The 14,971-nt window shown below is 39.3% G+C and overlaps 1 protein-coding gene across 2 annotated transcripts in view; it reads left to right on the plus strand.

Moving 5' to 3' along the window:
• The window catches only part of MLLT3 (MLLT3 super elongation complex subunit), a 302,423-nt gene that overhangs the window by 271,015 nt on the left and 16,437 nt on the right, over window positions 1–14,971 (plus strand). For both annotated transcript variants that reach the window (XM_064290449.1, XM_064290450.1), the window contains exons 6-8: window positions 6,080–6,155; window positions 7,968–8,097; window positions 10,712–10,811. In XM_064290449.1, coding sequence (XP_064146519.1) covers window positions 6,080–6,155; window positions 7,968–8,097; window positions 10,712–10,811 — 306 coding nt within the window. The remainder of the gene's footprint in view (window positions 1–6,079; window positions 6,156–7,967; window positions 8,098–10,711; window positions 10,812–14,971) is intronic.

Raw genomic sequence — 14,971 nt, forward strand, 5'->3', positions numbered from 1 at the left:
AAAAGGCTGTTAGTCTGTTCAGGACATTGCTTTCACTTAACTGCACTTTTTCAACATTAATATGTGTAGTGGAAAAAGCACTGGATTAGAAGTCAGAAAACCTAGTTCTGATCCACCTAAATGTTATCCACTAATCAGAGCCCTGGTGATGCAATGGTTAAGCACTCAGCTGCTAACCAAAAGGCTAGTGGTCAAACCCACCAGCCGCTCCATGGGAGAAAGATGTGGTAGTCTGCCTCCTTAAAGATTAAAAATCAGACCCATTGCCGTCTAGTCCATTCTGACTCAGCGACTTTAGAGGACAGCTTAGAACTGCCCCATAGGGTTTCCAAGGAGCAGCTGGTGGATTCGAACTGCCCACCTTTTGGTTAGCAGCCCAGCTCTTAAACACTGTGCCACTTGGGCTCCTCCTTAAAGATTGTTGTTGTTGTTGGAAACCTATGGGGCAGTTCTCTTCTGCCCTGCAGGTCACTATGAGTTGGAATCCACTCAGTGGCAATGGGTTTGTTTTGGTTTCAGTCACCTAATCTCTCGTACTTCCGTTTCATCACCTGTGGAATGGGGATTAAAAAAATGTGTCCTGCCTTTCTCGTTTCTTGTGGTAGAGCAAATGAAATAAGGAACATGAAAGAGCTACACAAATATACTACATCAAAAGATTAGTTATTGACAGATGTTTATCCAATCTTATTTTGTATACTTTTCTATATAATAAAGTTTTATTCTTTTAGCATGTTTATTTTAAAGCGGTTATTAATAAAACCAAATGAAAGTAAAAGTTCTCTTGTTTCTAGCCTTTTAGCAATTCGCTCTTGGCATTTATCTTGAGTTATTTTATTACTTTCCAACACCTATTTCTTTGCTTAACTTTGGCCATACCTTTTATTGACATAGCTATTTCAATATATTACCTATTAATGGAATTGGTAAAAAGAAGTTCACTTAGATGATAGTAGAGAACACTTGCCACAATTGCTTGGAATACATATTATGTGTCATTTTTCTTTAAAATTAAATGTATATTTGGAAGTCTAGTGGATTATCTTCAGTTTCTTGTAGACTAGAAATTAAATGAGGTGGTCTGTTAATTTTTTTTTTTTTATGCTAAGCAAATAGCTATGTAATGTGTAGGATGATTATTAATGAAGAAAGGACTATACTGACAAGACGCTAGTGCTTTGGTCTGTAATGATGAAAACTGAACAGGAAAGTAAATAAAATGTATTAAATTTACAGCTTCTTCTTGATTAGTGCTCATCCTTGACGTAGTCTTTCTGGATATTTTTACAAAGATAATCTCTATTATAGGATACAGAGTTTCTTTTTCTAAACGAGGTAGACATTTTATTTGAAAAAACTTATCAATGCATCTGAAATAATTTCCTTTTAACTATGTATACAGTATTCTTTCTCTTTTCACCAAAGAAAGATGTATATTACTTTCCCCCCTTTCTTCATTTTGCTTGCTTTCAAGATCTAGTCATTGAAATTTTGCTCATAAATACAGTTGCCCATTAGAAAAAACAGACCTACTTCTGTCTTCTGGATACTAAGAAGGAACTATGCTCCCAGAGTAAGGAACAATGCCAAGATTTTGCAAGCCCTCCCACATGATCTACCTTGACAGGTGTTCTCTTTTGAAGCACTTAACCTCTAGGAGTTGCAAACAATGTGGTTTTTCTTACTTATCTCGGACAGACGAAGGTAATCCTCTGTAGAAAATCCATTACAAAATGATTTTGCACATAGCCACTTAATGTCGAAGATTACTTTGCATATCATGATAGGCCCATTGTTTTGGTAGTAAAGATGTATCTTGTTTTAGGCAATAGAGGAGTTTGTGATCTGTTGTAAATAACAGGAGCAGACAGATGTTGATTAGCTACCATGGTAACAGCAATGTGCTAAGTGTTTTTACTTTATTATATCAATTTTATGTTATCACTTCTACATGAGATTCAGTGCCCTCACTCTGTCTGTGAGGAAACTAATGCTTAAGAGATCGTCCCTAAAACATACACATAGTAGCAAGCAATAAAATTGGAATTTCTAAGCCTATTCTTTGACTCAAGGGCAATGCAACATGTTTTTACCATTGTGGAGCACACCATTTAGAGAAACCTCAGGAGTAGTGTTAGATAACCCAGCAAGTTAGCTATACTGTGCTTAGAGCAAGAAGCAGCAACAGCATTTTTTAGTGGGGAGAATTTCGATATTTCAAAAAACAAGTATGTTAGTCAGCAAGGGGAAAAATCAGAACCTCACTGGACTTCCTTACACTTTTTTGGTTTAGTGTACACACACACACACACACATCTTAGGGTGTAGAGATGAGGATACCATTATTTTTTCAGTCCTTAGGGATTGTCTTCTAGCTCTGCTATGGTGAGTATATTTTTCGTAAATCAAATACACTTCTCTGGTTTATATAATCACCCTTGATTTGTATTTTGGAGGGTAAATCTGATTTTTTCTTTTTTAAATAAAAAGCAGACCATTTAAAATGAGCTACAGCTTTGTTTTGTGGGACTTGATAAAATGTAAGAATGTGTCTGCAGAATGGTGTTTTGAGGACTTAATATTCAGCTGAATTCCATTCGGGCCAGTCTAAGTTAAAGGTCCATCCACCATAACATGATTGTACATGTTTCATAAATAATTTTTGTTGACTGGCAACTGTTCTGTCAGGGTGCTTTTTCATAAAACACTTTGGAGAATATGCAGGAATGGATGCTTCCTCTGGATAGAGCAATAGGATTCTGATTTTTCTCATGATGGATATGCTTATGCTTTCTTAAAAAATTTAGATTCTGTCAAAGACTTTTTTTTTTTTTTTTTGCATTTAGAAAAAGAGAGGGGATGAACCTAGAATCGGTGGTGCTGAACCTGGACTTTTCATAAATATCATCAGTTAAAATTTTAAAAAATATAAACATGCCTGGAATACCACTTCAAACCTATTGAACCAGAACCTCCCCATACACGAAGGCCACCAGCTGATTCTGACGCACGGTGAAGGCTGCGAATTTCTGGGCCCTCAGTCGGTGGTTCTCAAAAGTCTGGTTGCTCCCTGGACCAGCAGCATCAACATCAGCATCGCCTGGGAACTTGTAAGAAATCCAGGTTCTCAGCCCCACCCCAGACCTACTGAATTAGAAACTCTAGGGTGGGGCCCAGCAGTCCATGTTTTAACAAGCCTTCCGGGTGATTGTGATGCCCACTGGAGTGTGAGAATCACCGCCTGAAGGTCACCTCTAAGGTCCCATAGCTCTAAAATCCCACAAATGCTTGTCTTGACTGCCAAAAGCTTCCAGGACATCACTGCCCATCATTCAACATTTTATCCTTCTCTATTCGACTCTATTGGTTTAAACTTCCTATTTTAATATTTTCATTGAATTCATGTGTCTCCTATTTTAAAACCCCCCAAAACCCATTGCTGTCGAGTTAATTCCAACTCACAGTGACCCTATAGGACAGAGGAGAACTACCTCATAGAGTTTCGAGGAGTGCCTCCTATTTCAAGCCTCCTCAGATGCTTTCTGAAAGTCAGGGCGTTAATCATAAACATTGAATGGATCATAAATATGTTCTTCTACTATTTGTTTTCTTATAGTTAGCAGCTCGAACTATTAATCTTGTTTGTTATTAAGAAGCTAAAAGATGACTGCCTCCAGGGTTGGTTTTGGCATTGACGTGATGCTTGAGACAGATAGGTCAAGTTTAGCCGGGGTAGTTGGCCACCATGTGCTGTCTTGTTAACCTTGTTAATGTCATTCTCCGAGATAGCTCTGGCAGAACGGCCCCTTTAAGTCCAGGGTTGGTCAAGCAGGGTGGGAAATCAGCGCTCTCCTCTCACTGAAAGTTCTTTTTTGGCTCCCAAATGGTTTCCAGAGCTATCAAAATAATACCATTTGCAGGCGCTTTTCATGGCTGAAAAGAGCAACTTGGAGAGGAAAAGGAGCAGTCTGCGGCCCCTGGGACCAATGCTCTGCAGCTGGGTATTGCACATAACTGCTAACCAAACGCTCCTTCAGTTGTGTCACTCGCTGTTGGGGCTCACAGTGGAGGAGCCACTCCACAGAAATGAAGAGCACCTCATGCAGGCGTTGGCACTTGTAAACCAGCTCTTGTGGGCCGCAAACAGCGATGTGTAGGACACTGTACTACAAATCTCAAGTAAATCTTGGCGTGGTGAATGTTGGTGGGCCGCCTGCTGCTCATTAGAGATCCTGTCTGACTCTTTTCCTGCAGTGTGAGCAGTAGATTGCTGACACCTGTTTTCCCATCCAGCCTAGGGAGATGAAGTGTGCATTAGGAATGCCTAAAAGTGCTTCCTTGTGTCTGAGCCTGTGGAGCTTGGTGCTCCTGGCTGGGGGAGAGAGGCCTAGTGCTAAGAGGGGAGATGAAAAAATCAGAAGTGAGAAAAAAACTGCCATATAAACGAAACGGAGAGTCTCATCATCAGTTAGGGGCTTTTGATTGTGCTCTTAGTTCATCCTCTATGTGGCACTGAAAAATTTGATCACCTGTTGAGCAAACAAAGACAATGTGTCTGATACATGGGAGGACCTCAGTTGTTTCTTTTCTTTTCTTTTTTAATATTTTTGTTGTTGAAAATATGCACAGCAGAACATACACCATTTCAACAATTTCTACATGTGTAATTCAGTGACATTAATTACATTCATCAAGTGGTGCAACCATTCTTACCCTCCTTTTCTGAATTGTTCCTCCTTTATGAACATGGACTCACTGCCCCCTAAGCTTCCTATTTAATGTTTCAAGTTCGTGTTGTCAGTTTGATCCCAAATAGATAGCTCTTTAAAAGAGGACAGTGCTCAGGGCATTATTCTTTCTTGAATAACATGAGTGTGTAGCTGAGACTGTGAGCACATTAGAAATGGAATGGAAATAGTCAACTCTTTCAACCAAACTTATCAACATTTGTTATTTTTAAATACATTTGGCCTTAAATATATAAAATTCAGGTGTGTTGGGGCTGTGATCAGTTTCTTTCCAAGCTTCTCTCCATATGTCTGCTCTTCCCGTGTTTACCTGAAATAAAGTATCTCATAAAATCTGTGGCAAACAGTAGAGCAGGGGGTCTAGTGTGTTGTCTTCAGGCATAGATATTGAGTGCCTGCTGTATGCAATGCATTATGCTAAGTACCAGGAGATAACAAGAAGAGTAAGACAGCCACCGCCCACACAAACACACTGTTTCAAGTGCTGGCAGTCTATGGCCCTATCTGGAGATAAAAGACACACACTTCAGAGCAGCATAATGCTGCAGAATCTTCTGATAAGCAGACAGGTACATTTTCAGTGGATTTGGTGAAGGGGAAGAGAATTGTGAGTTGAATGGGTCAAGGAAGATGTGGAACTTATTTTAGGTACTAAAGGATGGGGAGAATTCATTGAGAGTGGGGAATGTGGATGGGTGTGATGCTCTTTGCCTGCCATTGATAGGCTGTGGAATTAAAGGGTGTTTTGTTGTTTTTTGTAGTTGTAACATTTTCTCTCATTTGTGGAGCTTGGCCAGCTCTTGTGAACATTGGCTTCCATTTGTGAACTTGTGGGTGAAAAGGGTTAGGGTTGGGTCATGGCCTTGGACTAGAGTAAAATTAACTGGCTCATAATGTGATTGAACTAATGACCTTGGCCTCATTACCACTATGTTTTAACCAGTTGAGTCAATCAAACATTACAGAAAGGGTAATCAAGGTATCATTCAGAAAGAGATCTATACAGCTGTAAACACAGGACTGAAATCAAAACCAGTTTCTTCCTGAATGTAATACAAAGGCATTTGTCTCTCACTTCTTGAGTTTATAATTTATCTCTTAATCCTTGAATCTATATACTTGTTTCTGCACCTAGTAAAAACAATGTGGGCAAAACAAAAAGGATAGCATGACTTCCTCAATTTAAAATTTTTGAGATAATGAAATGTGTGCCATTTTCTTGAGCAGCCTCAGGCTTTTTGCAGAGGGTGCCATAAGCAACAGTATTGTTTTCGATTTTCGCTGTATAGTGCCCTATAAGTTTATTAATGACATCTTTCTCTTCTTTGAAGTCCGAACAGCCCAGTCCTGCCAGTTCCAGTTCCAGCTCCAGCTCCAGCTTCACACCATCCCAGACCAGGCAACAAGGTATCAACATCTCCCAGGCAAACTATGAGCCACTATTCTCATAAAGCATCTTAATGGGTTGATTTATGACCTATCTTCTACAGTTTTATTATCTGAATGATAACTTGGCCTTTATGCAGTTGTATTTATTTCCCCTAGGAATACACTTGAGAATTGTGCTGATGTATGAGGCCAGGCTCTAGAAATTCCCCCTTTTCCAGTCCCTGCCATCAGATTCCCATTTTACAAAAGGCTTATAGGCACAGCCCATTCCAGGGAGTTCCCAAGGGAAATACAATAGCAAAAGCTGGGCTTGTGAGGCTTTGCCGTAGGAAAACAGGTTTTCACTTTCCCATCTGGACACATTCGTTGCATTTCATCTGTTTTTCTACAGTTTAATAGACCTTCTTCTTTAAAAAGTGTTAATTTACTCTTTTTTTAATGTATTTTATCCTCAACTCGTAAACAAGTGTTACATGAACTTAGAATGAAGAAATTTAAACTAGAACAGTGACCAATTATAGTTTCCACGTTTTTGTGTGTAGAAAATCTTCAAGTGTCGGCTTTTTTTTTTTTTAATGAAAGGTGAGTTCATATCAAAGAATAGACAGTTTTTAAGCATCATATTGAACATCGCATTTTTCATTGACCACACTGAATTCCTGATGGCCTCATTTGTTTTGAAAGGGTTGTTGTGGGTGTTTTTGGCTAAGGTTAAGCTTCCAGGAAAAACAGTATAAAACAGATAGTAATCGTTGTGGCTATTCAGAGTTCTTGCCCCTCTGACTTCTGAAGATATAGGCCCGCTACAGAAGCAGAGAAATTTGAGTTTTGCAGACTGTGAGTTTCGGGGGAGTCAACAGTTATTTTAGAAGTGAGTTAGTGTTAGCTCAGGTATTCCTGTTTTAGGTTAGACCATGGGAATTGCCTCATGCAGAATCAGGTGCCTCTCTCACTTTTTTGATTGCCTTTACAATCTCTTAAGATTCAAAATGTCTATCTTGGTTTCCCCACATTTATGGCAATAAAGTGAAAATAAGGCATACTACTGAAATTTTTCTGTGTTTTCAGTTCTATTCCCCTTCTTCACCCTACCGCACCCCACCCTACCACGCCTCCTCCCCAGAATAAAATTAGTCGTGGCTTGCTTTTCTTCTCCCAGCAATATTGGATACTGTCTTGAATTTTCTGGACACCTGATTTATTACCTGGTCTTATCTATGTAAATACATGCTGGTATTTTGCCAGGAATTTCTTAAAAAGTAAAATGGAAATTGGCTCTATAAAATTGTTTCAACAAGCCCTTGTGTCCAAGATCAATGTGAAGATCAGAGATAGGACATTACACCATGGAATTGAAATACCTTATAATCTGAACTTGACTGAAATGCTTGCTTGACCTGAAATTGACCTTGAAATAAAAGGAACAGCTAAACCTTAATAGATCAAAAACCACCACACAAAGGCTGCATTGCCAAGAGCAAGTTACAACCACAGTGATTTATTAGTCTCAACTTTTCAATACATGGATTAACCTAACAAAACATTCAATTTACTAATAGGTTTTTCTGTTTCTTTATAGGCGTAATTTTGGTTAGCAAAGAAAAATAATATAGAAAACAATTCCTAGGAAATAGAGATTTCTTTAATAAACATTTTGGAGCACCTATTTTAAAAACAATGTTTTGGCGGAAATTGCATTCTAGAAACCAAAATGTATAAATATATATGATCATGATTATTTTTAACAGATATTCAGTAGAGAGGTTGCTGGTAAACATTTCCCTGTGTCTGATGTATTGTGCTTGCCTGTGGTTCACTGCTGTTATTCAGGTCCTTTAAGGTCTATAATGAAAGATCTGCATTCCGATGACAACGAGGAGGAGTCCGATGAGGCAGAGGATAATGACAACGACTCTGAAATGGAGAGACCTGTAAATAGAGGGGGCAGTCGAAGTCGCAGGTGAGTGTCTTAGGAGGAAAGAGGTTCCCTGCGCTGGAGTCGTACCTTGTGCCTAGATCTACCCTCGTGTAATCACAGCAAAGGCGTAAAATGCCAAAAACAATGGCGCTTATATGGCCACATTCGTTGGAAGCATGGACACCTTGTTATGCTTACACTCATCTCTACAGGGAACTGTTTATTCCTTTTCTCCAAAAGGACAGGTTTTATAGGACAACTTTATAGGAAAAAGTCACATTAAAAACCCTTATTCTTGCAAGTATATGCCAAGTGGCAGGACTGCTGAAATTAAGGTCTGTTTTCATTTGAAGAGTTTGTGTAGGTCCATTGCTGGAGGTGGTCTGAGAATTTGAAGAAATGCGTTTTGCTGTTTGTAGTTTGAAATACGTAACTGGCTTCAGTGAATTACGTGTGACCTAATTAAAACTAGGATCACCTGTGTGTGTTTTCCAGCAAAGAAATTCCTTTTAGGTGTGCTGACAATTAGATTCCTTAAGTAGCTTTAATGTTGTGAGGCATAATTCCACATTATAAAATGGTAATTCATGTCACTTATAATTAATAGTCAACTTGAAATTGCCTTGAGGATTTTATTTCTTTATCATGAGGAAAACAAATAGCCATGCTTATTTTCATGTGTTTTGAGTAAAAAAAATATTCTACTTGAACTCAAAACCAATTATGTTTATAATATATTGCATTAAATCCTTTCCCATTATCCATTACTGTGTAGAAAAAAAAAAGAGGGCCCTAAAATTCTTAAAAATAATGCTATCTCATCCCAGACTGGATAGACTATATGTTTTTAAATTGATAATTCCCTAGTGTCCTTTGAGAGGAGCTTCTTCAGGGTATGCCCTATCAGATCTCTCGATGACTCTTCCTTATGGCCGCTCTCAACACTTTTTTCTCCCAAACTCGCCCCTCTGTATTCCTTTTAAATAGGAGAAAATAAGGAAACATATAACCTCGGCCTTATAATATCTCTTCTGAAAAAAACTTTAATCTGACAGGAAGGAAACTGGTAGGACAAACATTCCTAGAAGTAGACTGAACTTTGGAGTTTGGGAGCATGTTTATACCAGCCAAAATCCTGTCCACGTGCAGCTCTGAGAACTAGCTGACAAATAATGTGCGACCTATTTAGACAACTGCCCAAGTGGCAAACATTTCGAAGAGCTGAGTATTCTGTGATTACCTGTGGCCCACCCACTTCCTGCCCCTTTCCCGGAGTCAGATGAGACACGTTGTGAGCTGATGGGATGTGGTATCGTTGGCAATGTCCTGACATGTGCTGCTAGCACAGCAGTGCCAGTGACACGTTTGATCTTTGATGCACTTGTGAAGTCTCAACTGTTTAATCAGTTTAAATACTCAGCCTTCCACTTCAGTCAAGAAGCGTTTTAAAGCAGTGCTTCAGCTGAACACTTCATTAACGTAATTTAGTTAAGAAAAAAAAGTTCCATGAGTTTTTGCAAAAAGAATGTCCCTGTGTATCCTTTGCATTTGATACCTTGTATCTTCTCTATCTGAATATACTATAGATAGAGCTAGAATATGATTGCCCTATTCAGAGTGAAAGAAAAACTATCTTGATTTCTAAAGCGTTTTCTGTTTCTGAGAAGAATATTTTATTAGGTTACTATATAACCAGAGAGAGGGAGAAAAACACTGAAGACATTTCAGAAGGAGGGCAGACATGCAGCAGAGCAGGATAAAGAAATATTTCCTCCTCTGGCTAAAGGGAAATTCCATTTTAATCAGAAAAGAAAAATAGGGGAGGAGGTGGTATTTTTATTGTCTTTAGTTATTGAAAGATATCATTGTAATTTTTTACTGCAGTTTTCCCAAACACTGTTCCTTCAGGTTCCTGCACCATATTTTCAGTGGATGCTGTATGAATTGTAAATGTTGTGAACTAGAGACAGCCTTTAGTCATTGCACAGTAGAAGTGGTTGGTAGTGGCTCTAGCATGCTGCGGTTCATACATTCAGTTCCTCAGATGTCACACCCTGAGCTGTCAGCGGTGCTGGGCTATTGTCCACATTCTTCTTAGCAGTTGCTTCTATTTCTGCAGCCTGTATGTTAGCCATATTTGTAATTTTTTTTTTTTTTTTTTATCTGTAGCAGAGTGGCCAGGGGAAAGGAGCATGAAAGGTAGTAACCTACAAACTGCCTCATTTTGTTGACCTGTAAGCTTGGTGGGCATGTTTGATGATGGTAGGTGGATTGAACCGGAACTGGGAGATAGATGAATAAATGATACCAGTGAAGTGTAGTGGCTGAGCACCAGGTATGGGTTTGGATTGCTTGGCTTTGAATACTAGATCCACCATGTTTAGTTCTGTGACCCCAAGCAAATGACTTAGTTTCTCCAAACCTTGGTTTCTTCATCTGCAAAATAGAGAATTATTAAATGAGAAATAGTAGGTAAAGCATGTAACACAGTTCAAGACACAAAATAAACTCCGATGCATGTTAGATGTTGTTTAAAACGAGCTTCTCGCTGGTTAGGGTTTGAGTTCCTTGCTCCCTGTGCCCATTACCATGGATATTTCAAGAATCATCTGGTTTGTTTTTTTGATGCATATGACTTCTCTCTCTGCCTTTTCAGAGTTAGCTTAAGTGACGGCAGTGATAGTGAAAGCAGTTCTGCTTCTTCACCTCTACATCATGAACCTCCACCGCCGTTATTAAAAACCAACAATAACCAGGTAAATCGCTGGGTTTGCACTTTCCAAGACTCTGAAAAACTAAATGTAATCGTATTTACAAAGCACATGAAACTTTTTACGTCTTCATTATAGACAAGAGTTCCTCTCGATGCCTAATAAATGGGGATCCATAACTTTGGCGTAAGCGTATCGTTCGGGTGAAAGAATGTCTGTTGTCGTGAAAGCATGAGCATGTTCCACTGGATGGGTTAATAAGTAGACACAGCAAGGGATGATGACAAAAAAGTGTTGCCTGTTTTACTCCTGATTGCCATTTATTTCTCCCCCTAGCCGTGAGTAGGTGACATAATAAATTAGAAAGAATATGGCCTTTGGAACTAATAAAAAGTCTAGTTCTTTGCTTTACTACTCATTATTTACTGGTGGGAAATTAACTTTTAACTTCCGATACTCAGGTTCCTCATCTGTAAATGGGATATTAACACCTACCTTGCAGTTTCCAGGAAAGATGAAAGATACTATTTATAAAAGTCATGAGACAGTGCCAGTACCTTGTTGGCGCTCAGTCAATGGTGGATATTTATTGTGATAGGTGTGCTCACACACTGCTTTAGTGTGCTCAACCAGGAAAAGAGGGCCATCACTTAGAATCGTAAGGGATAGTTTACAAAGTGCAGAGAAAATGATGATTATTATCATGGAGCTATAAGTTATAAATCAAGTGAAAGGAAAGCTTATTAATTTGACAGTCAACTCAGAATACAGTTGTTTGGACAAGGTCTAGGCGGTACTTTGAGAGCTGTGATGAAGAGCTTTTGTTAAACCAATGAGTAAGATGAGTATTTAAAACACTTACTAAGATAAATTACTTTCAAATATCGTGAATATTGTACAAGCCTTATTGTGCATTGAATTTTTACTTTTAAGTTGTTCTTATCTCTTCATTTAGACAGATTCCCTGTGACCTCTATAATAACTGTTTAATTCAGGTTACTTTATATTAACTTGAAAATAAAAGAACTGCATTTTTTCTGAAATTATTCTGTTTCACAGATATCCTACAGTTATTAGATGGTCTTAACCTTGAATTTGGGGTCTTTGTTTTACTTGGAAAATGTTTTATAACTGAAGGCATTTTCTTTTTAAATTTTGTGTAAAGCAAAAGTCGCTTACAATTTAAAATTTCCTTGTTTATGAAGTTTCCCTACAACTTAAACCCTTGGCTGGTAAGCAGAAGTAGTCTCTATGCTCTTTACCTGATCAGTTACAGTTCAACTGCAGTTTCTTTGTGTTCTGCCTCCAAACGACAGCCCAAACTCATCATCTGTTGCAGATGGAGTGTTCATCAAGTTAGTTGATTGCTAATTCCTTACGCCGGCCTCCTGTAGTGCATACCTCTTACCATCTCTAGTGCCAGCCATGCCTGTTGCTCAGCCACCTTTCACCTCTGGCAGGGCTGCCCACCGCCACAAGTCAGGCATTTCAGGAGAAAGGAAAAAGAGGAAGAACATAAGAATCATAGCCAGTCCTTTGGGAAGAACATTGGACTAGCTAACTAGATAACTGGGATTCTTTTATTCATTTGTGCTTAAACATGAACTGGCAAAAGCATAGAATTTGGACCTGGAATATATTTTTATATCCAATTTGAACCTATTTAGGCCCAATTTCTGCTTTTAGTTGGTGGTGTTTTAGAAGTAAGATGTCAATGGGTGATAGCAGTGACAGTGCCAGGAGTAAGGGCAATAGGGTATGTTTTGCCTGTTGCCGTCGAATCTCTTCCAACTCATGGCAACTCCATGTGTGTAAAGTAGAACTTTGCTCCATACAGTTTTCAGTGGCTGATTTTTCAGAAGTAGATCACCAGGCCTTTCTTCTGAGGTGCCTCTTGGTGGACTTGATCCTCCAACCTTTCAGTTAGCCACCAAGCCCATTAACTGTTTTCACCACCCAGGGACTAGGGTATGCTTTAGTGCCCCTCATTCATCTCCTTCAGTGATAAGGCTGTGCTTGCTGAGTAAATGGTGCTCCAACAAGTATTTGCCATCTTGCCTTTCTAACATAGTAGCTGCCCCTGAACCTCCTCTGGCTAGGCAGTCTCAAGCTGGCCCTGGCTTTAGGGAAAGATTTGGGTTGTTAGACATTTTCAACCTGTCTAGCCAAAAACAGAAATGAATAATATCATCTATCTGAAGAGGGTAAAAATTATCTGTTTAAATAGCATGCCACTGGTTCCTTGGCGTATGTTTATTTGACAGATGTAGCTTCACACATGTGAATCATCAGTCTGTCAGTAATACTCAGTTAGATGTCACTTTCTCCATGCACCTATAAGAATAATAAGAAAGCCCATATGCTTTCACTTTTAGCTAGTCTAGGGTAGGAAATACATATACCGAAGCAGTATACGCGGCATCCTTGGAGCTGGGAGGGTAAGAAAAGGTTTAATACTTTTTTAGGACTGCCTTCTTAACCCACCCACATCACTTGCATTGCATCAGATGTGACGCTGTCCCTGTAAATTAGTGTTCTCTGGGACTTTTAAAAAATTACCATTGCTCTTACTATTATTTCTTAGCTCTCCACGTTCTATCATCAGATGGAGGGAGACAGTAAAAAATTCTAAAAACTCTAAAAGCCACTTAAATTTCACCCTGGAATATGTTTTTAGTTCTATATTTAAATGTCTGTGTGATAATCTGGAATTTCACATCAAATAAAATAGATGAAAACATACTGCGAAGGCTTAACTCTGAAATGGGAAGACTGTCGGTTTCCTTGTTCCATACCCCTTGGCTGTTCTCTCTCTGCACATGGAGAATAAGCCCCCAGGTTTCTGTAAAGTACCAGACAAAGCTGAGTTGTCTGCTGCCTTTTCTCAAGTCTTTTAAGGGACTGGGGAAGAAGGAAACTGCTAATTGAATCAAATGTTTTCCACCTACCGAAAAAAAAGTGAACAGAGAGGGAGCTGCATGTCAACAAAGCCAGTAATTAACCTAAGAATTGTTAGGAGCTACTAGCGATGGTTAATATGAAAGGTCTATCAAGCAGAGAACCCGTCTGTTGAGTAATTGAGTTGTCATTTCTCACAAAGGGATGCAGAAAAATATAATCTTGAAACTTTGATTCTCAGATTCTCAGTACAGAGGTGTTACTAATCACGTTTCTTCTATTTTCAGAGACTAACATATTACAAAAGGAGCCCTGGTGGCACCGTGGTTAAGTCCTCGGCTGCTAACCAAAAAGTTGGCAGTTCAAACCCACCAACTTCTCTGAGGGAGAAAGATGTGGCAGTCTGCTTCCATAAAGACAGCCTCCATGGAAACCCTGTGGGACAGTTCTCTGTCCTACAGGGTTGCTATGAGTCACAATCGACTGGACAGCAATGAGTTTTTACCATATTATAAATGGTGCATTTAGGCTGTCTGGGTTTCTGCCTCCCTCAGTGTAGCTCAATGGGAATAACAGTTTTGCACTGTTTTAATCAGAGATGGTCCTTTCACTCCAAACCTCCCTTATGTCAATTTCAAATAAAATCTAAGTACCAGGTCCTTTAAAGCGGAAAGTATGGAGGGGGGAGAACCTTGACGGAAGGAAGTGATCCAATGGACCCGACTTAAAATATTCAAAATATCATAAATTACCTCTCAGCCTGCAAGGCATGTTGAATGAAAGTATCCAGTTAAACTGGTTTGAAATAAGCCCGTGGAAGACAAGGTGCTGTACTTTTATATTCTGGAGTCGTTTCCCTAAAGATAAGAAATGATCATAAATAAAACAATTGTCTTCAACATGGCTCAGCTCTCAGAATGAGGTTTTGACAAAGCTGTTTATTTTGGAGCAGGGAGAGATCAAAGAAGGAAGATTAACTGAGCCCTTTCTGGGCAGCCACTCAGTAACTTGAGGCGGATCACTGACACCCGGAGCTTTTGTTCCTGCCACTGCAGCTTCAGAAGAAAGAAACTAGGATTTCAATGTATTTTGGCCTTCTGTGCTGTAGCACTGCGGAATGTGTGGGGTGGGACTTAAGCTCCCCCAATGCTCTGTTTTCTGCTCTGAAGAGAAGATGGTAGAAGTCTCTAAACCTAGTCAGCAAAGTTCCATTGCAAACATACAGTCCTCCGTCACTTTGACACCCAGAGTGCAGTGAGCTGGGGAATGGGACCTAGGGGGAGGTGGGACATGATGGGAACCAAACC

This window comes from Loxodonta africana, chromosome 9 (assembly GCF_030014295.1).
Source record: "Loxodonta africana isolate mLoxAfr1 chromosome 9, mLoxAfr1.hap2, whole genome shotgun sequence".
Taxonomy (NCBI): domain Eukaryota; kingdom Metazoa; phylum Chordata; class Mammalia; order Proboscidea; family Elephantidae; genus Loxodonta; species Loxodonta africana.